Source organism: Camelus dromedarius, chromosome 14 (assembly GCF_036321535.1).
Source record: "Camelus dromedarius isolate mCamDro1 chromosome 14, mCamDro1.pat, whole genome shotgun sequence".
NCBI classification, from domain to species: domain Eukaryota; kingdom Metazoa; phylum Chordata; class Mammalia; order Artiodactyla; family Camelidae; genus Camelus; species Camelus dromedarius.
Genome location: NC_087449.1, coordinates 42204167 through 42231617, shown reverse-complemented (window position 1 = coordinate 42231617; position 27451 = coordinate 42204167). Strand labels below are relative to the sequence as shown.

The 27451-nt window shown below is 37.7% G+C and overlaps 2 protein-coding genes across 4 annotated transcripts; both read left to right on the top strand.

Moving 5' to 3' along the window:
• The first annotated feature begins 1719 nt into the window (after nt 1-1719).
• Nucleotides 1720-6535, top strand: EXO5 (exonuclease 5). 2 transcript variants are annotated; one of them, XM_031464892.2, is made up of 2 exons: nt 1720-1859; nt 5041-6535. In XM_031464892.2, the coding sequence occupies exon 2, from the start codon at nt 5048-5050 to the stop codon at nt 6158-6160; it is 1113 nt and encodes a 370-aa protein (XP_031320752.1). In that variant the 5' UTR covers nt 1720-1859; nt 5041-5047; the 3' UTR covers nt 6161-6535. The 2 variants fall into 2 exon arrangements, with proteins under 2 accessions (XP_031320752.1, XP_031320753.1); XM_031464893.2 differs by having other exon boundaries at nt 1723-1859; nt 5022-6535.
• LOC116147049 (zinc finger protein 684) lies at nt 1720-27030 on the top strand. Of its 2 annotated transcripts, none has more exons than XM_031464891.2 (5): nt 1720-1859; nt 19178-19215; nt 22868-22994; nt 23317-23412; nt 25451-27030. In XM_031464891.2, the coding sequence occupies exons 2-5, from the start codon at nt 19201-19203 to the stop codon at nt 26338-26340; spliced, it is 1128 nt and encodes a 375-aa protein (XP_031320751.1). In that variant the 5' UTR covers nt 1720-1859; nt 19178-19200; the 3' UTR covers nt 26341-27030. The 2 variants fall into 2 exon arrangements, with proteins under 2 accessions (XP_031320751.1, XP_064349765.1); XM_064493695.1 differs by lacking the exon at nt 1720-1859 and adding an exon at nt 17550-17833.
• The last annotated feature ends 421 nt before the right edge of the window (nt 27031-27451 follow it).

The window sequence follows — 27451 nt, the reverse complement described above, 5'->3', positions numbered from 1 at the left end:
TCCTACATTTGAGGCTGCCTGTTTTTAGCAGAAGCTTGGCTCAGTCTTAAGTGCTTAACTTATTCCCATCTCCCCTGACTTTCTAGCTTAGGGCTACCTTTTCTGGCTTTCTCCAACTAAGTAACACCCTATTCAATGACCAGAAATTGGTGTTTGGCTGAGGAGAGGCTGATCTTACATGGTGACGAGAATCTTCTCATACTGTCAATGGGTTTCTCTTAAGCGTGTTAAAGTTATGTCAGTGATTGTTTTAGCACCTGTGGGGAACACAAATTTGAGCAAGGTAAGTTCCCTGCTGGTAGGTTCTGCTGCTCAAGAGCAACATTGTCCAAGAGAAATATAATGTGAGCCACGACACAAATGTGAACCACATTAAATAATTTAAAAATTTCTACCCGCCACATTAATACAATTAAAAGCAATAAGTAAAATTAATTAAAAAATAGATTTAACTCAATATATCCAAATATTACCATTTCAACATGTAATCAGTATAACAATTATTAGTGAGTTACTTAATTTTTTTAACTAAGTCTTAAAAATACAGTATATTAATAGTTACAGCACGTCTCATTTTGGACTAGCCACATTTCAAGTGCTTAAGAGCTAAACATGGCTAGTGGCTACCGATGGCTGGGAGTCGCTTATAGGTCAAATGACAGCACAATTCCGTCCCGAGTCAAAACACACGCACAGCCAGCGGCGCACGGGAAGGACCGGTCCAGAGCTGTATCCTGCATCAGGACCCTCCTCCGCCCGGCAGCCAACGGGCTCTCGCGGGATCCGCGGACTCGCGAGGACTAAGCGGTGCCGCTGAGGCCTCTGGGAGGGGCGGTCCTTGGGCAGCCGCTGGGCATTCTGGGCCTGGTCTCCGGGAGGCTTCTTAGGACGCACAACAGCAAAGGGCCTCTTCCGGACTTTAGCGTGCGCATCGAAGGTAAGAGTCGGGGAGCTGTTTTGAGGCTGCGGCGTTCAGAGGAGTATCCGAGGTTAGGGGAAGGCCGGCGAATGGGGGTGGCTGGTGGAGGTGTTGCGGTCTGGAGCCCAGGGATCTGTCCCCGCTGTTGCCGCGTCCGCCTACCGGCTGGGAACGTCTCCGTGGCAGCGGTGTGTCTCGTCTGTCTGCTCTTGTGCCTTTAGGACCTTGCGCCCTCCAAGGACCCTGCTGTTGGCTAGGACCCCTTCCCGAGGCCAGCGACCCCTTGCTCGCTCCTCCAGGATATTGCCGGGAGTGCTCAGTAAACTTTCGGGCATGCTTGAAACTCCCGGGAAGACAATGGTTTGGGGCCGGTGGGAAGGCTCCCGCTGAAGGCGGTAGTTTTCGGGGCCCACAAGTCTGGGCTGCACTTAACAAGTCAGGATGTTGAGGGTGAAGGCAGTGGCAGTTCCTCAACAGCAGGAGCCCGTCAGAGAGGAAAAGCCTCTGATCTGAGATCTCTGCTTGAGCTTCTGGACCTAGGTTGGGGCTGAAAGAGGGAACTGACCTTGGAGCTCCTGGGGGGACAGGCGTTATTTTTGACCCTTTCACTTGCAGGGAGCAGGGATTGGATCAAGTAACTGCATCCAGGGTATGGGCAAAACGAAGAAGTCATGGAGAATTTGCCCTCGGAGAGAGGCAGGCGTCACCTAGGACCTGGGTTGGGCAACAGTCTGTGCAGTGTGGACCAGAGAGGAGGAAGCGCCACAATGCGAGGGACAAGTGAGGAAGGACCAAAAGTCCCGGTTCCACCACAGCAAGGCCCAGAGTTGCTAATCTGAATTCTTCGATTGCAGACTTTCAGAGCTCCTTTCTCCTTCCTCAGCCTCGTCATTTCAGCATTCTGCCTTTTCCTTTGAGAAGTCAGATCATCCAAGTCCAGGTGAGTAGAAGTTTCCTCTCTCCTAAAGTTTACTCATTTGTCAGAGGGAATAGATATACTGTCTCATCTCTTCCTTGGGAAGGAGAAGGAGATCCACATTTGTTGAGTGCCAGGATGTGTACTGTGTCTTATCACTCAGTAGTTTGGGTAGCTGAGTGTGGTTGGAAGGAGTATTCTAATTTTAAAGATGTATCAGAAAACAGGAAACTTACATAAGAGTATTCGTAAGGCAAGTAGCATACTACTACTGCTGACCTAGTTAGGATCAGGTTCTGAACCCAGATCTGTAGGACCGGCAGACTTTTGACACTATGCTGATGTTTCACAAACGTCTCATTCACTTACCACCTGATGATTTTTGCCATACCTGGGGCCTACCTGTATTATTTTTCTCATATTTTTAATTTTATACTTACATTTATTTAAAAAAATCAAACTTATCCTGAGAAACACTGTATGAGAAATTATGTATTTGATGGATGCTCTAGTAGCTTTATATTTATTCTAGCATATATCTAAAGGTGTTGATCTATGTACCATATAAAATCATCTCTTGTCAGAAAGATACAGAATGTATTTTGGGACACCATGCACTGCATTATGCTTTGGCTGGATTTTTTTCTGTGTAGGAAAGTCCAAGCAGCATATCTGGGTCTAAATTGTCCATCCGCAGTGCATTGTTTTTTTCCTTTAGATGAATAATTCCACAGAGAATGCCCCTTTTTGTGTCATCTCTACAAAACATTTCACTTACCTATTAAGGGCTACCCTGTTCTGAATGTTGTGTGTAAAGCAAGTAAGAAGTCCCTACATTTCAGGAGCTTACTCTCTCTTTGGGGAGTTGATACATATACGTGAAATAATTAAACCAGTGCTGTCCAAAGAACTATCTGTGATCAGGGAAAAGTTCTGTCTCTGTTCCTTATAATGTGGTACCCACTAGCCACATGTAGCTACTGAGCACTTGAAAAGTACCTAATGCAAGAAAGAGAAAATGAAAAAAAAAAAATTTAAAATTTTGTTTAATTTTAATTAAATTTAAGTTGCTATATTGGATAGCCCAGGTCTAGATACTTGAAGTAAACTATTTTCAAGGTCAGTTGATTTGGATTTAGTGCCCTCCCCCTACGGAGGTGACGGGTGGGGAGGGAACAAGCCAAAGTATATGTGTTAATTGCTATTTAACTTTTGTTTCTTGGTGGAGGGTAAAGATTCTTTCCCACTTTCAGGGACTTTATAGTCCAAATAACATACTCATTATGAAACTGTGTTCATCGAAGACATATTTATAGTTTAAGAGACTTGTGCAAATGTGCAGCTTCTGTGTTTTATTACTATTGACGTGTCCTATAAAGCAATCACTTTATAGGATATACACAAAAGTCTCAGCATTGTATTACTTTTGTTCATTGCAAATAACTTTTCTTCCAGCTATCTGTGTTTTCTTTCATTAGGGACATTTAGGCTATGTAAAAATTAGGAACAATGATAACTAATATTAATAGCATTTTCAAAGTATCAGATCTTAAGCGTTTTACATGGAAGTTGGTGTATTCAGCTCATTCATTGCTCATTAGCGTAGCAGGGAGGAAACTTGGTTCATAATTCCCTCAATCAGCTTGAATTCTCTGTCAAGTTATTTTCCTGGCACCCAGAGTCAAATACTAGTGGGCTAGTCATACCTTGTTTTGTTTTGTTTTCTCTCTATACAGAGTTAGGTATGTGGGGTTAGAAAGAAAGCTTAAAAAGAGTATCTTCACAGGACAATTTGCCTAATTTCCTAAGACTGAAAATACTTGAGAGACAAAATAACCAGACATACTATATAGTCTTTGTTTCTTGGTTTAAAGAAAAGCTATCCAAGCTGTTTTTAGGGCAGTTGGGAAAGTTTGAATATGGACAGGACTATTAGGGAATTATTAATTTTGTGAGATGTGCTGATAGTATTGTAGTTAATATAGGAATCTTCTTTGGAAATGCATGCTGAAGCATTTATGTTTGAAGTGTTATGATGTCTGTAATTTACTTTAAAATAGTTCAACTTAAAAAAGCACATGAAAAGAAGCAGATACAGCAAGCAACATGTCAATAGTTGTTTATTTCAATGGTGTTCATTGTTCTGTTCTTTCAATCTCCTGTATTTGTGAAATTGTTGTAAAATGAGAGGGTACTTGTCCCACAGGAGAGTACTGAAATACTGGATTTGAAGCACTTGGCTCGGTGTCTAAGCATACCATAACTGTGCACTAAATATTCACTGTTATTTATAGCAAAATACAGTAATATTTTAAGAGTATTCATTAACAGATATTTTCCACTATAAGCTAATTTCTTGTGGAGGGAGAAAACCTCCACAAGTGGGAAACATCAATTTCCATAAAGTTAGGAGGAATTTATGAAGTCAGTAAGGATAAAGTAAAACGCACCAAGAGCCTTTTCTCCTTGCCATTTTTTAAATATATCTCAAATACAAAAAGCAACTGATGTCCACATGTTGCTGTGAATATGCTCTCTCATGACTTCATGCTCTTGCTTTGTGTATGAGTAGGTCTATTTGTATTTGTCTGTAGTTAGTCTGAGTTTTGTCATACTATGTTCCAGGGAGCTACATTTGAAAACAGTCATTGTAGAGCTGATTTTTCTCAAGGAACAGTTTGTTATTGAGATTTATTTTCCTAGTCAAGGACTTTGTATCAAAGAAATTGTAGAAGTGGCCCATGGTAAACTGGCAAACATTGCTCCAGCATTTATAATGATCCATATTCACTTAAAATAATGAAATAATGTCCCAAGTCAGTAGAATTTTGAAGGAAAAAAGGCAAACCTCAAATCTCCTTTTAAATGAAGGAACTGAGGACAAGGAACATGATTTGCTTAAAGTCACATATACTATTTTAGTGCCAAATTCAGGAATAGAACTATTTTGCATTAAAAAAAAAATTTGCCAAGTGTCCATATAAGGATGATGCAGTGAGCCTTACGATTGTTAATTGTACCTATACTACAACTCTATAGCGTTACTAATTGGTCATAAATAAATAAGCATCTTTAAAGACTGTGTATAAATAATGGTCATGAATCTTTTTTACCTTATTAGAATTTGAAAGTGCTTTTGAAAATGTTTTTATTTGGATAATGCATTTCTTTAACATGATATGCAAGGCCTTTGCCCAATCCACAGCTGTACTATGGCAGAGCCTGGGGAAGAGGAGGCAGTGTCAGCAGAGGCCTCAGGGTTCTCAGACTTGAGTGACTCAGAGTTTCTGGACCTGGAAGATATGCAAGAGGCAAGTACTTCACCTAGCGAGCCTGGCCCTTCTTCCGAACTCCCTGGGAAGGATGGCAAACTCATTAGCTTACCAAAGTGGAAAAGAGGATTGGATGTCTCATCACCTATGGAGCGATTCTGTCTGAAATACTTATATGTCACTGACCTGTCTGCTCAGAACTGGTGTGAACAGCAGATGGCATATGGGAAGGAGCTTCCTGGTTTCTTGACACCTGAGAAGTCAGCTGTTTTGGACACTGGTGCCAGTATCCACCTAGCAAGAGAACTAGAAGTTCATGATCTTGTGACTATCCCCGTCACCACTAAAGAAGATGCTTGGGCAATTAAGTTTCTGAACATACTATCAATGATTCCCACTCTGCAGTCAGAAGGGCGCGTCAGAGAGTTTCCAGTGTTTGGAGAAGTGGAGGGTGTACTTCTTGTTGGAGTGATTGATGAGCTGCACTATACAGCCAAGGGGGAACTGGAACTGGCTGAGCTCAAGACACGCAGGCGCCCTGTGCTTCCTCTGGATGCTCAGAAGAAAAAAGACTGTTTTCAAGTCAGCTTGTACAAATATATCTTTGATGCCATGGTACAGGGGAAAGTGACCCCTGAAAGCCTAATCCACCACACAAAACTGCATCCAGAAAAGCCACTGGGACCTTCAGTGCTGAGGCATGCCCGGCAGGGAGGCTTCTCTGTGAAGTCCATGGGTGACCTCATGGAGCTGGTCTTCTTGTCTCTAACACTGTCTGACCTCCCCATTATTGACAGCCTGAAGATTGAGTATATCCACCAAGAGACTGCTACTGTGCTGGGTACAGAGATCGTGGCCTTCGAAGAGAAGGAAGTGAGAAGCAAAGTGCAACACTATATGGCCTACTGGATGGGCCACCGAGAGCCTCAAGGTGTTGATGTGGAGGAGGCTTGGAAATGCCGGACGTGCAGCTATGCAGATATCTGTGAGTGGAGGAAGGGCAGTGGGTTGCCCAACTCTGTGCTAGAGCCACAAGCCAAAAAAGCCAAATGAACGGGTGTGCCCTTAGGAACTTTGATCTTTCCTGTTCCCAATATATTCAGCAGAGAAAACAGAACCAGTCTCTGAGCTTGACATTCATGGAGAATGTTCTTATTTTGGTTCTTTTCATATTTCCTCACCCTCTAACCTCACAAATCCATGACCAAGGCTCAGGGATGAGTGGGAGAGTTCTGGGATTATACTGTCCCTGGAGCTTCGCCATAGATTGCCAAGAAGACAGAGGCTCATCATGGCTGGAGCAAAGGTATCCTTCAGCAATCACTGCTTTTCTAAGAAGAGTCTTCAGTTTCTTGTAAGTCTTTTTTCTATTTTTTTCTTAATCAAGGTGTCTACATTTTATATAATGAAATAAAGTGAAACACTGTCCAGGTTGGTTGAACTGATGTTTTTTTTTCATAATTTCAACCCTTCAAAGGGGACCACCACAAATAGTTGTGTGTGTGCTATTCCAAGCCTTTAAGTACGTACATAAACATATTTCTGAAGTAGTGGAATGAGCAGAGCAAGAATTTAAAAGAAGCATAATACGTATACTCAAAGAAATAAGGAAAAGTGAAGCAGAAAGAGGAATTCATATACAATGAAAATAGTAAATGTGAAAAACATAATCCATGATGTAACATGTGACATTCACACACTGTACAATCCAGCAAGACTACTAAGTATATGCTAAGAGAAATTCTTATACATGTACAGCAGGAAATATGAACAAGAACTTGGTAGCACTTTGACAATAGCAAAGCCTAAACCGAGAAACTATCTAGTGCCTGTCATTGGAAGAGTGGCTGGTGTGGTACAGCAGCCAAAACACATGAGCTACAAGGACATGCAACCATGTGGATGAAACTCAGCACCACAATATTAAGTGAAAAAATAAGTCCCAAAAGGTTACATATGATATAATAATCTCTTTATAAAGTGAAAAACAACAAAATAAAAACAGTGTAAGGACAGTGTAAAGGTAATGGAGAAGAACCTCAGAGCATCTTAGAGGAGTCTCAGTGGAGCCTTTAACTGGAAACATCACCAAGGCCAAAGGAAAGAGTGACATGAGCATCACCTGGAAGGAGAAGGCTTGATTATGGAGACACCACGAGAGAATTTGCAAACGTAGCTGGAGGGATAAGAGTTGGCAGGGGTGGGGTTTCTGTATGAACTAGAAGGTCAAGAGCCAGCAGAAGATGGTGGATATTGTTAGTGTGACTGCATGTTATACATGAACTGGTAAAACGAGGATATTTATGGGAGTTAGAGGTGGCCTCTGGAGGCCTTCTGAGCTACACGTACTCTTTTTTTATGAACAGTGGGAATCTTCTAATAATAACTCTTCCCATTTTCTAAGTGAGTATTATGTCCCAGGCACTGTGCTAAGCACATTTTATGATTAAATTTATGTATCCATTAGTATCCCTGATGAGGGAACTCAGGCTTAGGAGGGTTCTAAAACTTGCCCAAGTTCCCACAGTTTGAAAGTGATTGACTTTAGCTGACATATGTCTGTGCCTACGCTCTTAACTATTAGGCTGTGAAGCTTTTCTGGCTGTGTTAAGCTGCCTGCTCTGTACGTTATTCTAAGCCCTAGGAAGTTTGGAATCAAATTTGGGCATGGTAAACTAGACCTTATGGGACAAGCAGTATTAAGCAAATAGTCTTCAAGAAAAGAACTTGCTCAAGGTTCTGTAGCATCATCTTAGTTATAGCAGAATCTTTAAAAAGAGGAAAAAGAGAAAATCAGTTGGTTTTAGACAGTGACTAATAGAATTTAGTCAGAATTCTATAATTCAGTAATTCCCTGAGCTCTCAAATCCTTATTTTAAATTAACATCTTTCAGTTATCACTTTATGGTTTCTCACAAGATAGTTGAGGCACCTATAGTTGGGATCACCTCAGGATTAGTGGAAATACTTCCCTGGTTTGCAGTTTCTACATATCTAATAAAGTCATCTCTCCCTTGTGAATTCTGTCTGAGGTCTGACCTACAAATTATGAACCTCTTCGTTATTTTTGTTCAGTGAGTGAGCAAATAAAAAGAGATGTCATAACAAAGCTATTTCTTGATTTGTGGGGGGGGGGGGGTTGGTTGTTTTGTGGTTTTATGTTTTGTTTTGTTTCGTTTTTTTTAACTTGTTTTTTAAAACTTGCTTCCTGGGCCAGAGAATAGGTTAAGTACCTTAATTAGGATTAGGTTCGACTGTTCACAATACAAATTGCCAAGACAGTGGTATTTAAAATAGAATTTTTTTTTCTCTCTTATGAAAAGGAACCCTAGGTACCGTTAGTCTAGGTCATGATGACCCATATGTCAGGAGTCCAGGTTCCTTCTCTCTGTTTTCTCTGAAATCAACAGGCATTTTCCTACTTCATAGTCCAAAACAGCTGCCCAAATTCCAATCACCCATTACACATTCAGCATAAAGCTCAAATAGGAAACGGGCATCATTTTAAGGACATATCATAAATTTGCAGCGCTTACATCCCACTGGCCAAAACTTGGTCACCTGGTCATAACTAGCTACAAGGGAGGTTGGGATATGTCACTTTTATTCTGAGAAAGCATATGTTCAGACAAAAACAAGATTCTGTGAACTGCAAAAACCGGAGAATGGATATTGAGTGACAGCTTGCCATCTCTGCCCCACTGAGATTTTCGGTAACAGAGCTTGCACTTTTTGCCTTGCCAAGGACTGTACACCCTTGGGGAAAGGAGGAAGATGGAACATGACTAGTCCTTAACCGATCTCCACAACTCCATCCTGGCACCAGAATGTGTCAGAACTGACAGTTAAGACTAAGTTAAGACTCATGATTTTAAAAATCTGATGTCATGTGCTAGATGGAATTTGAACAATTCTTTCTCTGCCTTGCATATTTTGGGGCAAAAGCATTAGACTTACAAGGTCAGCTTTTAGGATTTGATACTTCCAAACTCATTGGAGGCCTGCAGGAGGCAGAGCCTCAAGGCCTTGAAATCTTGAAGTCTTAACTAGTGATTCTGGACATCTCATGGCACAAAGAAGAGAGCAGGTGTGAGAGGATCCAGCCAAGATAACTGCGTTCTGGCCCTCATGCTTTGTATAGAGAATACAGACAGGTAAACTGGCAATGACAGAGCCATGTGATAAGAGCTCGCATAGGGTGGTACAAGATATTAGAGAAATCTGGGCAAGATGTTAGGAAATCGGCACTGGGCTTTTAGAGATCAGGAAAGCTTTCTGGTGGGAGTGAAGACTGCTGAACAAAGTGAATTAGCTGAGTTAAGAAAGTTTGGGTAATGTTTCAGGCAGAGATTGGTACGTGCAACAGCCTGGCAGATAAAGAACATGGTGCATTCAGAGATCAAAAAAATGTATTAAGTTTAGGTAGTAGGATGAAGGGAAGTGGGAGAAGACAAAACTAGAGAGATAAGCAGGGCACAGAATAAGACCTTATAAATCTTGTTTTAAGTTTGAGAGTGAGAATTGATTAAATTCTTGCCCCTAATTTCTCTCTCTCAATTTTCAATATCTTAAAACATTTGTTTTTTATTGAGATAAAATAAGTAACATCAAATTTACCATTTTAACCACTTTAAGTTTACAGTTCAGTGGCATTACATTCACATTGTTTGCCATCCATCTTCAGAACTTTTTTATCTTCCACAGCTGAGATTCTCTACCCATTAAGCACTGACTCCCCATTCCTCCCTCCCTTCAGCCCCTGGCAGTCACACTATACTACTTTCTGTCTATGAATTTGACTACTCTAGGTATAAGTGGAATCATACAATATTTGTCTTTTTGTGACTGGCTTATTTCACTTAGCATGATGTCTTCAAACTTTCATCTGTGTTTTAGCATGTGTCAAAATTTCCTTCCTTTTTGAGACTGAATAATCAGTTGTGTCGGTAACTTTTAAAAGTAAGTAGAAGCCAAGTAGTGTTGCAGAAGGGGAGCTGACTTGATAAAGAGAACGTGTTGCAGAATGATTTATCTCAGATAGATCTGAGATCAGAAATACTGTAGTGGTGTCACAGTCCACCAGGTTGTGTAGTTGTCAGACCCTCAAATGTGGAAGCAGAAAATGCAGAGTGGTCCTGTTGTTATGGAACCAGGGGGAGGCTCCAAGCCCTGGAGGTCTGGATGAAGTGAAAAATGAGCTGCCTTGAATTCCAGGTCAGTATCCCAGGAATATTGATGAAGGCCCCGTAAGCAAAATCTGTGAATGTGGGGCATAAGTAAGCTAAGAATCGTCATCCTAGCATCAGTTTCTCCAGTTCCACTGAACTTAACTTCTACGTCTTCCATAATGACTCCAGTAACCACAGCATTTATTGTGTATCTTTACTGGGAGTATCTTTTTCAAGTGTGTGACTTACCTTTTATTGTCATGGTGTCTTTTAATGAACAAAATTTTAATGAAGACCAGTCTCAATGTTTTACTAGTGCTTTTTGTGTCTCATTATCTTCCTACTTCAACACACTTTCTTTTACTTATCAATTTATTTTGGAGTTGTTTTATATTAATATTTATAGTTTACCTCCTTTTAGCAGCTCAAAGGATTCCATTGTAAAGATACACTACTGTTTATCTAACCAGGCCTCTATTTACATACACTTAGCTTATTTCCTGTCTTTTCCTACTACAAACACTGTAACAATATATAAAGTAGAAAGTAAAAGTTGCTGTCACATACACACCTATTAATCCTGAATCCCAAAAATAACTATTGATAGAAAGTTGATGAGGTTCTTCAAGACATTTTATGGACATATCAGTATATCTTTATATATAAAACAAATATGTGTGTATTGGGGTGTATGTGATTAGACACAAAAAATCCTCCATAACTTGCTTGTTTGAGTCAAGTTTTATCGTGGACATATTTTCATATTAGTATCATATCAGCAGCTGGATAATACAGTATTTCATTCTATAGGTGTAATGTAATTTATTATTTACTTATTCCTTCCCAGTCGGCACATACAGGGATAAATATAGACACATAGATGTGCGGAGCCTGTATATAAACATTGATACTGCGAATATTTTTCTAATTTTCCTCCTCTTATTCCAAGGCCTAGACATTTTGGGGTATAAGATAGGCAATTTAAAATACATCTGGATCCAGATTGCCCTGTGAAAATATTATACCTTTTAGTCTCTAGGATCCCCCAAAGCAAGGGTTTTTTGTACTTGTCACTGTTATCATCATATGACATAATAACTCAAAATTATTTTCTAAAAAGAAGTACATAAAAATGTATGTTCTTCTACACCCTAACAGTAGTAGTATAATTTTTTAAAATGATGCCAGTGTGAGATAATTGATATTTTAACCTTAATGTTTTAATTTGCACTATTCAGATAATCTGGGAAGACGAATATCTGTCCTTTATTTATTGATAATTTGTACTTTTATGAATTTCTTATATTCACTGCCCATTTTTAATGAGGATTTTAATCTTTTTAAATGATTCTTAAAAGCCAGTTTATTGCATGTCTTGTAATTTCCCTTATGGTGGAGTTTTCTGATAAAATAATACATGTTCCACATGTTCATGATCTAAAAAATCCAAAAAATACATTAAAGAATAGTAAAAGTACATTAAAATGTAAGGAAGAAAGTACTCCTTAAATTTTTTCAACTATTTTTTTTTGGTTGTTGCTTCTCTTATTTTCTCTATAATTTCTATTATATATGTTTTCTGCATCTCCTAATTTTTCCTCTTATTATTTTATTCTGTCATTTTCTCTTAATACTGAGAAAATTGTTTGTGCTGGTCTTCAACTTCTTCAACTTAGAAAATATTTCTTTGAGTATTATCCCTCTATTCTCTTCCCTCCTTCTGGACTGCTTGTTATATGTACATTAAATTTCCTTGATCTGCCTTCTATATCTATTATCTTTTGTCTCATATTTCACTTTTTACTTTTTATCTTTACATTCTAAGAATTCTTTGACCTGTTATCTAGTTAACTAAGTAAGATTCCTGCATTTTTCCAGTTTTCTCTTCTATTCAAGAAGCCATTGAAGTTTTTGTTCAGTGATTTATTTTTCATGCCACAAAATCTCACTGTTCTCTGATTTCCCTTTTTCCGCATAAGGAATAAATGTTATAAGCATAACAAGTGTAGTAGATGCTTCACCTGAGTATTGAGCTCATCAGAAAGTCCACACAGAGACCATTAAATGTGATGAATGTGGTGGGGATTCAAACAGAACATAGGTCTTTACTATAAGGAGAATTCACAAAAGGGAGAAACTGTTTAATGTGATACATACGGTAAAGTCTTCAGTTGTAACACAATTCATATTCGTTGCACAGAGAGTGAGTCTATAAAAATGAAGGTAAGGCTTTCATTCAGAGAGTTATTTACTTTGTTAACCAGTATGATAAGGGCTTTTTCAATGGTATAAATTAAAAAGAGAAACAATAGAGCCAGAGAAACACGTTTTTGGGGGGTGCATTTATATATTGCAGTATGATTACTACAGTAGCTTTAGCTAACATCTGTAAAAATTTTTTTAATTTAATTTTATTTTTTGTGTGTAGAGGAGGTAATTAGGTTTATGTATTTCTTAGAGGAGGTACTGGGGATTGAACCTAGGACCATATTCATGCTAAGCATGTGCTCTACCACTTGAGCTATACCCTCCCCTCTTAGCTAATAACATCTTTATCACATTACATAATTATCATTTTTTTGTGTTGAGAACAGTTAAGATCTAGTCTTTTAGCAACTTTAAAATTTATAATACAGTATTGTTGACTATAATCACTATGTTGTGCATCAGATCTCCAGAACTTACTTATTTACTGTTTGTAATTTTATACCTTTCTATAGCTGCCCAATTTCAACCCACCCCTCCAGCCCCAGCCCCAGCCCCAGGTAACCATTATTCTACTGTTTTTATGCATTGAAATACAGAGAAACTCTTACATGTGCAATTTGGGGAGAACATTTTAACAACTTTTACAGCTTCTAACTAAAAAATATGATATCTAGGAAAGTAATCTTATTAGTACCTTGAGTAGAGTGAAATATATAAAATTGGTATTCATGGAAAAACTGTTTAGGAATGTTTACTTGCAAGTCACTCAGTGGCTATGGATATATTTCTTTTTTTAGATTTATATTCATATAAAAATGAATAGAGCTTTATCTTTTAATCTCATGGTTCATTTGCTGCATTATGAACATAATAATATACATTCTCTCCTAACATACGCTCTAGACTCCTACTCAGAGACATAATTGTTTCATCTGTCACTTAGCTTTCTAAATCTTAAAAATGTTACATCCAGTGATCAAGATCAAGTGTCTTCTGGACTTCTTAACTTCTCTTCCATTTAATTTTAGACATATTAGCCTTTGAAACTGGAACTCATAATTCTCAGAGGTCTAGAGTAGTCATTAATTAATTACATGGATCCACTGTTTTAATAGACCTTGATAATAATTTATTTAAGATACTTTTTAAATGTCCAAGTTGAACTTCTAAAGATGAAAAGTACAATGTCTGAGATGAAAAATAAGCTGGATGGGATTAATGACAGATTTGATACTGTAGAAGAAAAGATTAGTGGTTGCAGATTTAGCCAAAATGAAACAGAAAAAAAAAGTACTGAAAATGAAAAAACATCAATTAGCAATGGGAAAACTTTAAGTGATGGTCTAATACATATGTAATTGTTGTCCACAAAGGAAGGGAAGGGACAGAGGACAGGAAAAGTATTTGAATAAATAATGATGAAAAATTTTCCAAATCAAATGAAAACTGTAAACCCACAGATCCAAGAAGCTCAATGACTTCTCCAAGAAACATGGAGAAAATTAAACTAAAACACATAATAATCAAATTGTTTAAAGCCAGTGATAATGAAAAAAATCTTACAAGTAACAAAAAAATAATAGTAATAATAAAGAGGGAAATAAAGAGAGAGGGAAAGAAAAATAAAGATGACAGCAGACTGTTTGTTGGAAATGATAGAAGCCACAGAAAGCAGTGGAGCATTATCTTTATTAAAGTCCTTAAATTAAAACTATCAACCTAGAATTCTTTATGCTGTGAAAATATTCTTCAGAGGTGAAAGTGAAATAAAGACTTACTGACATACAGAAGTTGAATTCATCACAAGCAGGCCTATATAGAAATAATGTTATACGAAGTCCTTCAAGCAGAAGGAAAATGATACCAGAATGAAATCTGGATATATACAAAGGAAAGAAGACCGTAGGAAGTGGTAACTATGTGAGTAAATACAAACACTTTAAAATTATTTAAATCTCTTTAAAAGGTAACTTGCCCATTTAATAAAGTAATGATAATAGAGTGTTTTGTGGGATTTATAATGTATTTAGAAGTATGACAAAAGCATAAAAAGCAAGAAGGGAAAAATGAAAGTTTACTGTTGTAAAGTTCTTTTTTTAATGCCATTTTAAAAATTGAGATATAATTGACATGTAACATTATATGTTATAGGGTTCTTATATTCTGGTAAGTGAAGTGGTATAATATAACTTGAAAAGTAGTCTGTGTTAAAAACGTATACTGTAGACGCTAAAGCAACCAATTACAGAGACAAAATAAAGATATATAGCTAATAAGCCAACACAGAAGATTAAAATAAAGTCATTAAAAATCATTAAAAATGTTTAATCCAAAGGAAGATTGGGAAAAAAGGAATAAATTACAAATGGGAGAAATAGAAAACACTTAGTAAGATGGTAGGTTTAAACTGGTCATACCAATCATATTAAATGTAAATGTTCTGAAGAACTTATTAAAAGGAAGTGATTGTCAGATTGTAGGAAAAAGACGAATATAAGCTTCCTAAAAGAAACTCATTTTAAATATAAAGATAGTAATAGGTTAAAACTCAAAGAATGGAAAAAGATATACCATGTTAACATTACTCCAAAGAAAGCTTGTCAGTAGAGGGTGCTGGAGGTACACTAGAGGAGGAAGTTGTGATGGTTTATTTTATGTGTCAACTTGAGTAGGCTAAAGGATGCTCAGATAGCTGGAAAAAACATTATTTCTTGGTATGTCTGTGAGAGTGTTTCCAGAAGAGATTAGCATTTGAATCAGGGTGTTGACTAAGTAAAGAAGATCTGCCCTTACCAGTGGACAGTTATTATCCAGTCTGTTCAGGGCCAGAAGGACAAAAAATGTCAAGAAAGGGCAATTTCTTGCTCTCTCCTTGTTCTGGGGCATCCATCTTCTGCCCTCAGTCATTGGAGCACCCGGTACTCCAAGACTCACACTAGTGCATGCACTCTACTCCTGTTCTCAGGCCTTTGGCTTCAGACTAGGCATAACACCATCATTTGGCTCTGTTGATTCACAGGCATTCAGACCAAGACTGAATTACACACACTGGCTTTCCTGGTTCTCCAGCTTGCACACAGCAGCTTGGAGAACTTCTTAGCCTCCATAAATGCTTGAACCAATTCCAAACATCCATCTCTCTCTCTCTCAATCTCAATCTTTCCCTCTCTCTGTATTTGAAGAAGAAATACAAATAAAGTCTACACAAACTTTCAGAAAATGGAAGAGGAGGGAAACGTCCCTACTCATTCAATGATACCAGCATTACTCTGATACCCAGACCAGATATTACATGAAAAGAAAACTATAGACCAGTGCAGTGTACCCTGTGAACATAGATGCAAAGATTTTGAATAAAGTTTTAGCAAATAGAATCCAACAATATATATAAAGGACAACACACCATGACCGAGTGAGGTTTATGCCAGAATTGTAAGATTGGTTTAAAATTAAAAGTATCAATGTAATTCACCACATTAATATACCAAAAATGAAAAAAACATGATAATAGATACAGAAAATTTTTTGAGAAAATTCACCACCCATCCTTCAGAAAACTAAAACTAAAAGGGAACTTCCTCAGTCTCATGAAGAGCATCTACAGGAAACCTACAGTTAACATTATACTTAATGTATTTCTACATCGTCACAACAAACAATTGGAAATGGAAATTCAAAACTACAACTTATAATATCAAAAATACGAAATATTTAGGGATAAATCTGACCAAAAATAAATGAGTTGTACACTGAAAACTAGAAAATATTGCTGAGAAATTAAAGTATACCTGAATTAAATGATGAGATGTATCATGCTCATGGACTGGAAAACTCAGTATTGTTAGGATGTCAGTTTCCCTCAAATTGATCTATGGATTTAAGACCCTAGCCAGACAGCTTGCGTGATGCATTTATGGAAATGAAACTATAGACATTTTCACATTCACTCGTCTTTATTTAGCATCTATTATGTGCCAGGTCCTGGAGGTATAATCATTGACAAAACTAAGATTTTATTCACACCAATTCCAATGTGCAGGGTTTTCCCCACCACAAGTAATTTTCAGACACCAGATGTTGTCCTACAATTCAACACAATTCTGACACTATCTACCTGGCAATAATGTCAGGTCTTAGAGTTTAAGGGTTCAGTCCTTGAAGACTGCCCCGCTGCCCCTCCTTCAGATGCCAATTACATGTCCAAGTTATCTACTTGTGCGTCTGACCTACTAGCTATAGGTTGGAGGTTCCAACAGCCCCCTCCTCAGGTTTTATTAATTTACCCAAGTGGCTCACAAAACTCAGAAACATTTTACTTACTCTACTACCAGTTTGTTATTAAAGGATATAACTCGGGAACAGCCGGGCAGAAGAAATGCATAAGGCAAGATCTGGGGAAAGCATGGCAGTTTCATGCTGTCTCTTGGCACATCACTCTCCCCACACCTCCATACATTCACCAGCCCAGAAGCTATCTGAACTCTATCTTTTTGGGGTTGTATGGAGGCCTCATTACATAGCCGTGATTGATTAAATCATTGGTAGTTGATTCAACCACCCTTCTCTCCCCTCCCAAAGGTTAGAAGGTGTGGGACTGAAAGTTCCAACTTTCTAATCACGTGGTTGGTTTTCTTGGCAACCAGGCCCTATCCTTAAGTGCAGTCCAAAAATCACCTAGTTAATGTAACAAAAGACACCATTATTGCTCTCATCACTTAGGAAATTCCAAAAGTTTTAGGAATGCTGAGCCAGAATTGGGGATGAAGGCCAAAAGTATATTTCTTAGTCTAAATCACAGTATCACAAAAACACTGCTTTTTAATCTGCCGCACAGATTATTCTCTCAGTCTTCTTTACTGGGTCCTCTTCATGTCCCAACCGAAGCTGGTGTATTGCTAGAAGAAACTGAACTGAATAAGGGTATCTTATTCCCTTAGCATCCTGCTGATTTAGATTTTCCAGTACTTAAAAATTCTGGTGTCTATCATTTAATGATAGACACATTTCCCTTTTATAAATGAGCGCGTCTCTCTAAGCAAAGCCAGAGACACCAACCCAGGAATATCTCCTCAAAAAAGCAGAAAGCCTCCGACACCTACCGGAAACCAACTCCACAGGCCTTGTGGGAAATGTAGTGTCAGATGAATAGCCTGCACCGCAGGGGAGCCTGGGAACTCCGGGCGGGTAGTTACTTCCGCACACGCGCAGTGGGGCGGTAGTCGGTATTCCGTAATTTTCCAACCAGCGTCTCATGAAGTGAGAGTGGGTTTCTCCCAGATGTAGGAGAGCTCTGTAACCTGATAAACAGCTTAGAGCCGGAGCTGGGAGCGTGATGGTGCGAGGCTGGCAGGTATGACTCTGCAGAACTCGGGGGACATACGGGAAGGGCAGGGGGGAAAAGGGACTGGTTTATTAGCTTGCTCAACCGAAGATAAAACTTTAAAACTCTCACGTGCGGTAACTTCATTTTGGGTGTGTGGGTCCTGTCCAATTTTGGAGTAATTCAGAGAAAGCAAGAGAAGGGTCTCACTGCCACTGGGTGGGTTCCTAGATCCCAGGTGGAGGTAGAGCAGCTCTGCTTTCCTGCCCTCATAAGTAAAGATCACTGTGTAGAAGTCTGCATCAGACTGCACCTTTCCTGATTTCAGGAGCACCGTTTGCTGTACCAGAGCTTGCAAAAGGAAATATTAAACCATTTTAAGGGATCTAGGAAGAAAATATTTCTAGAGAAAGTTTGGTGCACTCTTCTTAGGATGCTCTCATAACAATCTTCTGAAATAAATGTTATCTCCCTTTTACATATGAATTAACTAAAGCTGAGAGAGGGGACGTTAACTTTCCTAGACTCACACGGTTTAGTATAGTGGAAGATCTGAGATTCAGATCCAGATGAGTTTTCTCCACATTCCATTCTTTCTGCAAGATGAAAAAAAACAAAAACCCTGCAGAACAAAGTGTTGGACTTACTTTCCTTTTGAACTATTCCAGTAATGTATGCTGAGTAAATTTCAGCTTGTCTTCTTTTTTTTTCTCCAATTATCTCTTGGTGAGTCTGAAGATTTTCCAATGAAGACTGTAAATAAAGCTCGGGGTCCCTCTTGCACATTTTAGCCTTTCTAGGGCCCTAGAAGTGCTGGTTGGAATTTCAAAAAGCCCAAACTGGGCTCATAGCAGTTGGTGAGTTCCCAGAGAGAAAGAAACAGATCTAGAGTCTAAACTGAAAACTCCTGCTTAAAAAAAAATTTCCCCAAGTCCCTCCATCCAGCCTTCTCAAGAGACCTAATTTGAGATCTCTTACTCCAGCTATAGAACAGAGACCAAGAATCACAGGAAGGAATGGCTTCCAAAGATAGTGAGCTTCAGAGATCAGGCTTTTAGTTATCCTTTTAACTCATTATTATTTACTTAGGATAAATTTCTGAGAAAAAAAGGCACTGGTTTAAATGTTAACAATTTGCTTTTAGGTCTGTAGGACAGAAATGTATAACATGTCAAACTCCATGTATTCATAACACAAGTAGAGATCGTTGCTTATAAAATAGGAATTTTCTGACTTGCTAGGCATGTCATTCTCCCACTGGGTGGCATTTTCTGAGGCTGCAGCGTGTGTGCTTCTGTTCTCATAGAGCATGGTTCTATATTGCAGTCCTGGTATTTCATGTCTTTATTCTCTTCCTCATTTCTGCTTTCATAGATCTCTGTGCAAGTGCTGCAGAAATGATCAACTTCAAGGTAAGGCACCCACTTTCTGTTATTTAAATCTCTTAAAAATCCGTATAAAAAGGAACTGTGTAGTCAGGGGAAATGTAGATTCGATCCAAAAGGAAATTCAGAAAATTGGTAAGTTGATATCCAGGTTATAGGCTCTGTACATAGTTGGAGCTGCATATGTATAACCAGTCTTCCTGGGGATCATAGGAAATGGATAGCCAACCAGTTAAAGTATTGGCTTTTTCCTTGAGGATAATTCAAAACAATTCCTCAGATAAGTAAAAATTTTTTCCTGGCACAATTCTCCAAAGAAAATATCTTACATTGGGATTTCATAGGGATAATGTTAGAAACACTGTTGATGGTGACAATCCTGTGACAAATATAACATCAGATTTTCTGTGACTTTCTTAGACTGTTTCCTAGAATAAGCAGGGAACCTAGTGCCAAGAAGTGCTACATGAACTCAATTTGTAAACCCAGGTACATAGCCTTTTTAATGTTCATTTGGATCCATAAGTAAACCTTGTACCTTTTCCAGAGTCTTCAGGAATTCTTGAGCATTTTCTCTTCCATGTGAATTTCACAATCAGCTTGCCAAGGTTCATAAGAGTATTTTTATTGTGATTGCACTACACTTTTAGATTAACTTGGAGAGAATTTGTAACTTTTCAATAATGAGTTCTCCATTTATTCAGTTTTTCTTTTGGTCCTTCATTACAGTTTTATAGGTTTATTATCATAACTCTTGTATGTTTCTTATAATGTTTATTCTTATATATGGTTTAAGTTGCTATTGAGAATGGGATGGATTTTTTTTCATTATATTTTCTGATTGGCTATTCTGGTATATAGGAATGTATAGGTTTATCTATTTGACTTTATGTCAACTTACAGAATTCTTACTAAGTCCAAGAGTTTTTTACTTGCTTCTTAGATTTTCTAGGTAGACCATCCTAAACTCTTCAAATGGAGTTTTGTCCCTTTTTGCCCAATATGTATGTCTCCATTTTTTTCTTGTCTCATTGTAGTGGACAAGACTTCTCATAACTAATTTTGAATGGTATTGCTAGCCAAAATCTTTTTTGTTCCAATTTTAATGGCAATTTTCCTGGTGTTTTACTGTTTCCTCCTATATTCTGGTAGATAGTTTTTGTTTGGTTGGTTTTTGTTTTTTGGCTTTTTTAAAAAATCAAGTTAAAGATTTTTAGCTCAAGATTGTTTTCGTAAATTGAGAACTTTTTTCTTCTATCCTTTTTTTTTTTTACCTGTCAATGAAATCATGTGTTTTATTTTCTTTAATACAGCAGTTTAAAGATTTCATTTCCCAAAACTGAACTGTCTATGCATTTCTAGGATAAACCTTACCTAGTCTCTTAACTTTTTAAAGGGACAGATAGAAAAAAAAGAGGGGGGACAGATAGTAAATATTTTAGGCTTAAAGGCCATATACCCTCTATGGCAACTACTCAACTCTGCCCTTGTAGCTTAAGTAAACAAATGGGCATAACTATGTTTCAGTAACATTTTATTTACAAATATAGGAAGCTAGCTTGTGGGTTAGTTTGCTGACCGCTGCTCTGTATAGTTTTAACTATCTCTTTGTGATGGATGTGTTGCCATATGCCTTTTTTTTTTTTTAATTAAAAAAAATTTTTTTTATTAATGGAGGTACTGGGGATTGAACCCAGGACCTTGTGCTTGCTAAGCATGCACTCTGCCACTTGAGCTATACCCTCCCCCTCCACATGCCTTTTTTAATTTCAGTCTAAGTTAAACATGATTTTGACTTTATGGTTAAGATGATATATTTTATCATATAAGAAATCTCTATTTTTCTATTTTATTATGCTTATGTGAGGCTAGCCTGTTACCCTTATAGCCTCACTAACATCTTATTACACTTAACATGTTTATTTTGCAGTGTCTAGTAGATTGTAAGATCTCTGAGGGCTGTAATAATTTTGTTCTTTTTTGTATAACTAGTATTGTACTTGGTATGTCCTCATTAAATACTGTTATGAGTGAATGAAGAACATATAAGCAGTATTTTAAAATTATTCTATTCAGACATAATTCACATACTACAAATTGATCTCTTTAAATGTATACAATTTAGTTGGTATTTAAAAAAATATAGTCTCATAATTGTGAATTGTCTAATTTAAGAACATTTTCATTACCCTCAAAAGAAACCCCATACTTATTAGCAGTCACTCTCCACTTCTTTCTTCCCCAACCCGAAATAACTTTGTGTTTATATGGATTTGCCTATTCTGAACATTTCATACAAATGGAACCATACAATATGTGGTCTTTTGTGACTCTTTTCTTTCACTTAGCACAATATTTTTCAAGGATCATCTCTATAGTTTTACTGCTGAATAATATTACATTATATGAATATACCTCATTTTGTTTATCCATTTATTATTTGATGGATACCCATATTCTTGCCACTTTTACCTATTATGAATATTTTGCGTGGATATATGTTTTCAATTCTTCTGGGTATGTACCTAGGAAAAATTGCTGGGTCATATGGTAACTCTATGTTTACCATTTTGAGGAACTCCTAAACTGGTTTCCATAGTTGCTGCACCATTTTAGAATTCCACCAGCAATGTCTGAGAGTTCCAGTTTCTCCCTATCCTTGCTAACACTTGTTGTTGTCTGCCTTTGATTTTAGCCATCCTAATGGGTGTGAAGTGATGTCTCATTGTGGTTTTGATTTGTATTTTACTAATGATGTTGAACATCTCTTCATGTGCTTATGGACCATATCTGTCTTTGGAGAAATGTCTGTTCAAACCTTTGCCCATTTTTAAATCAGATTGTCTTTTTTATCATTGTGCTGTAAGAGGTCTTTTTATGTTTTAGATACAGATATCTTGTTGCAAATATTTCCCCCTATTTTGTGAGTTGTCTTTTTTACTTTCTTCATGGTGTCCTTTGAAACATAAAAATTTTAAATTTTGATGAATTCCAATTTGTTTTTTCTTTTGTCACTTATACTTTTCCTGTTATGTTTAGCGTCTAAGAAACCACTGCCTAATCCAAGGTCACAAAGATTTACTCCCTTGTTTTCTTCTAAGAATTATATATGGTTGACCCTTGAACAACATGGGTTTGAACTGTGTGGGTCCACTCCTAAGCAGATTTTTTTCAATAAATACATATTACAGTACTGCATGACCCATGGTTGGTTGAATCCATAGATATGGAGGCTGTAAAGTTACATGTGGATTTTTGAGTGTGGGGAGGGTTGGCATCCCTAACCCCCAGGTTGTTTAAGGGTCACCTGTAGTTTTAACTCTTAGATTTAGGTCTCTGATCCAATTTTAGTTCATTTTTGTATATGATGTGAGGTGTGTGTTTTGGGAAGAGTCTAACTTCATTCTTTTGCATGTGGTTATCCAGTTATCCCAAAGCCATTTGTTTCAAAGATTGTTCTTTTTCCCATTGAATTATCTTGGCACTAGTTGAATATTTTTAACACAATTGTTGTTTCTATCACAAAGTGTGTTTCTGAATCAGGTGTACAGTAGTTACGATACATAACTTTCTGAAAACTCACCAGTGGACATGATATGATCCTAAGAGGCTGCCATGTTTCTCTTGCAAGTCCTCAAATGATGCACACTTTAGTTTGAAGATCCATGTACTATTCCAGGGATCAGTGACACTCCAGGATGTGGCTGTGGAATTCACCCCAGAGGAGTGGCAGCTTCTTGACTGTGATCAGAGAACCTTGTATTGGGATGTGATGTTGGAGAACTTTAGAAACCTCATCTCAGTGGGTAAGGACAGTGGGTGGTAACTTTTCATTGAAACTCAGAATGTTTTATTAGTGCCCTTCCTTTAAGAATTGTGGAAGCTGTGAACATTCTGAAGCATTAATAAGTTTGGCCCTGAATTTTTGTGGTCAGAGATTCTTAATCCCCTTTGGGGATCAGATAGTGTGTTCATGCTTCCCAGATGGAGGCAAAGGGTCTTTTCTGTTCTAAAGCCTGTTTGTCATCCTTTCCAGGCCCTGAGACTCCAGGAGGCAAATCCAAATTGTGAGGTAGTTGTTTGTCCCCAGCACTTTGTCCCCAATTCTGTGTTGTTTCCCATGAACAGGGTGTCCAGACACCAAGACAAAAGTGATCTTCAAGGTGGAGCAAGGACAGGAGCCATGGATGGTGGAGGGAGAGAACCCACGTTGGCGCACTCCCGGTGAGTCAGCGAAAATCAAGTAGACGGGAGTCTATGGAGTTGGGATCCCAGGTGGCGTGTGAGGGACAGGCACCTTTGAAATACTTTTCAGGAAGCACCTCTTAAAAGCCACACACCTTTGGAGGTGACACAACATCCTCAGATCCCCAAGTGGCACCTTCACTTCCACTCTCCCACGTGGCTGCCCTTCCTCTTTCTCAGCTCTGGTGTCGGGAGATGTCCCTCCTCTGCTCTGGCTCCTCACACTGCCTGTTCCATCTAAGTGCTTGCTTGGTTCTCTTAATTCCTAGAATCCTCATTCTTCTTCCCTCCTCAACACGATCGCAGATCTTTTCATACACCTAGTTCTAATAAAGTGGTTAGATTGTGTGGATTTGATTTTATTCCACCAACCACTGTGTAACCTAATTCTTTTGTAGCACAACTTTATTTATGAAATAGGGATAATATTAATCTTTACCTCAAGTTTTTGTAAAGATTATATGAGTTAATAGATGCAGAACCCTTCAATTAGTTTACAGGCAGTAAGTGTTCAGTATATGTTGTTTTTATTTCAAAACTGTTAGTAACATATGCTCAAATTATTTTCTTTTTTTTTAAAAAAAAAAAGTCACCCCTTTTCTTGCAGCAGGTACTCCACCTGTGTACCCACCTGGTTCGTCTTTAGTCTTCAAGTTCACTTGGGATATCTGCCTTCTAGTGCATCTTTCTGTTTCACTTGACAATAGTGATATTTTTTTGAAATCCTCCTCCAATTTTATTTGAATTGGTTCTCACTAATATGCCTTCACCCTTTCTTACTGCTTATTCCCCGTTTGTGTCTTGCCTTTTCTTCCATCTTCTGCATTTCTCCCCACAATAACTCCCTCAGAAACTTCATCACTCTAAAGGTTAGTTATTTGTTTTGTGCCATCTTCAGCCTCTTTGCCTCATGAACTTTCCATTCCCATAATTTTATCCCACCTGGCCTTATTGTCTGTTTTTTCATAGTAACCAATTTTTAATATCCTTCAGCCTTTTACCTTTATCTTTACAATCAAGGGTAATGACTGGCCTGTTGCTTTGTAGTCTCAAAGTCACTGTGGTAAGCGGTTTGGTTTTTTCTCTTAAGAATTTCTCCTTAAATACTACCTATGATTTATTACCTGTGATTTCAACTATTGGTTTACCCAAGTAATTCAAAATAAAGTCTTCCCTTTCCACAGAGCTCATAAAAGAAGTATGTTTCAAATGAGTAAGACACCAATTAAGTGTATTTTAGATTCCCTGGGGCCCCACTTTCTACTAACATAAACCAAATGGGTTTTAATTCCTGATATGCTATCTAGACTGTTTCTGTACCTATATTGCCAATTCCGTTCTATTTGCTGGTTCATCTTAGATGTTCCTGCAAGATTTATTCAAATTACTTTATTTTTCTTGTCAGTCTTCTGACAAATAAACATAAATTATTCCTTTATAACCTGTATTGTGGTCTTTAAATGGCTTATAAGACCCTCTTTAATGTGATCCCATTTTGTTTATCCAGAATTGTCCATCTTTTCCTATTTCATGGCAGTTGGACTCTTCAGCATCCTCTGTACACAATCATCTTCTCTGTATCAGTCCTTTTGATTCTGGTGTGCTCCACCTACTAAAACCGGCATGCTGTATTTTTTTATTTTCCCTTAACTCTCTTGTTTCTTGTTTCTTGTTCCCCTGGTTACTTTGTTCATTGATCTCATCTCCATAGTGGGCTCTCTTCATTCTGTGAGCTAACCATGCACCTTTGTTGAACAGCTTTATTTCTTTTGTACCCTACCCACTGTACCTTGTACCAGCTTTACTACCTTTCCTCAGGCTCACAAGTTAAGCCATCTGTTCTCATTGCCAGTCTGTTCTGTTTCCTCTTCAGCAGTTTTATTCTTAAAGCTCGAGAGCAAGGCAAATACAGGATTTGCTCCACAATGACAGATTAGATTTGAAAACATGTAAGTTTCTTTCTATAACCATTGATGGCAGAAATTAACTAGGAATGTCTTATTGTACTCCTTTTTAGAAGCTGACTGCCCAGGCAAGCACCAGGAAAGCAAAGACAATGTTTTGAACTCAGTTTTGTTCACATTCTGTAAAATTCTGACTGTGGAGAGACTCCATGGTTATAATATGAGCACAGGTCTTAATCCTACAAGAAAAAAATCATATAAATGTAAGTCATATGGAAAGAGTTTGCAGCCTACTTTAGACTTACTTAATTATAACAGATGTTATACTAGAGAAAACACTTACAAATGCAATGAATGTGGGAAAGCCTTCAAAAAGAAGTTTCATTTTATTAGACATGAAAAAAATCATGCAAGAAAAAAACCCTTTGAATGCAACGACTGTGGAAAAGCCTATAGCAGGAAGGCACACCTTGCAACTCATCAGAAAATCCATAATGGAGATAGACCCTTTGTGTGCACTGATTGTGGGAAAGCGTTCATGCATAAAGCACAACTGGTGGTCCACCAGAGACTCCACACAGGAGAGAAGCCTTACGAATGCGGTCAGTGCGGGAAATCATTCACTTGGAACTCTTCCTTTACGCAACATGTGAAATCTCATACCCTTGAGAACTCCTTTGAATGTAAGGAGTGTGGGAAAACCTTTAGGTATAGTTCGTCCCTTTATAAACATTCTAGGTTTCATACAGGAGAGAAACCCTACCGATGTATCATATGCGGTAAAGCCTTTGGCAACACATCTGTGCTTGTTACGCATCAAAGAATTCATACAGGAGAGAAACCTTATGGGTGTATTGAATGTGGCAAAGCCTTCATCAAGAAGTCTCATCTCCTTAGACATCAGATAACTCATACAGGGGAAAAGCCGTATGAATGTAGCAAATGTGGGAAAGCATTTTCCCAGAAGTCAAATCTCATTGTACATCAGAAAATTCATACATAATGTTCACTTAAAAGTATGAGAAAACCTTAAATATTTTATAAACCTTATTAAGTAGAGAATTCATGGTGAGGAGAAATCCACCAATTTGAATGAATTGGAAGAATAGATTCCCATTAAAAAATTTTTGATGCCAATCATGTTCTGAAAATGATAATAAAGTTTTTAGTGAAAAGATCACAGAAAACATTAATTTATAGATGATAGCCCGTAGAGCTTGGAAAGTAAGCATAAATTAAACAATCAAGGAATCAATGAAAACTACATTTACCATCTCTGATTTTTTATTTTTGTAATACATTATACACTTATGCAAGTGTGAGTATGAAATATGCTTATATATTACGTTGAATCATATCTATTAAGAGTTTCTGCAGTAACTTTTTTTTTTCTTCCATCCTAACAACATGCAAGTGAAAAAATGTGGTTTAATTTGTAGTATGAGTTTCAGTAATATTTTCATCCATTTGCTGGCACTTTGAATGGGTATGGCAGTGTTGCTGAATCTCAGAGTCTCCTCTTTAGTTCTAAAACTTGTTATAAAGGTGTTTTCCTATGTATGTAAGCATGAAAGCAAAAAATTTAACAAGATACCGATTGAGAGGGGGAAAGCGGTTGTATTCCATATTACAGTAAGTATTCAGTTGCGGAAAAGAAGTATTTAAGTATGTAAATAAAACATTTGCACTTCAAGTGTATCTGTCTTTTTCATTGGTGTATCTACATAAGGTGTAAGCATAGCTCAAATAGTGCTTAACTGAGCTGTCATCTGTATTTCATTTTAATACAGTAGAGTATCATGATACTTTGCAACTTTCAGGGAGCGAGTGTTTCGGTCTGGTTTTTGTTTTCTTGTATGAAATTGATACTGGTTTGGCCCCTAGGTGTGTGTGGAATTTTCTATATAACAGCATAGGCAGTATTAATCAAGTTGAAAAGAGCAAGTTTTTTGCTTAGCAACTTCACTTTGGAATGTGACATTTTGTAAGTTTCTTATATTCCCTTAAAAGGATGAACCAGCCATTATTTAAGCTACTGTTTTTATTGCTATCCACAATATTCCTTGATGATATCAAAAAATTTTATGTCTTTTCTTGAGTTGTGACAAAACAGC

Excerpts from the sequence above, each read along its gene's own strand:
- EXO5 (XM_031464892.2), top strand. The coding sequence starts at position 5,048 with ATGGCAGAGCCTGGGGAAGAGGAGGCAGTGTCAGCAGAGGCCTCAGGG.
- LOC116147049 (XM_031464891.2), top strand. Across the intron at positions 22,995-23,316 it reads TAGAAACCTCATCTCAGTGG|GGTGTCCAGACACCAAGACA; the intron begins GTAAGGACAGTG and ends TCCCATGAACAG. Across the intron at positions 23,413-25,450 it reads CCCACGTTGGCGCACTCCCG|AAGCTGACTGCCCAGGCAAG; the intron begins GTGAGTCAGCGA and ends ACTCCTTTTTAG.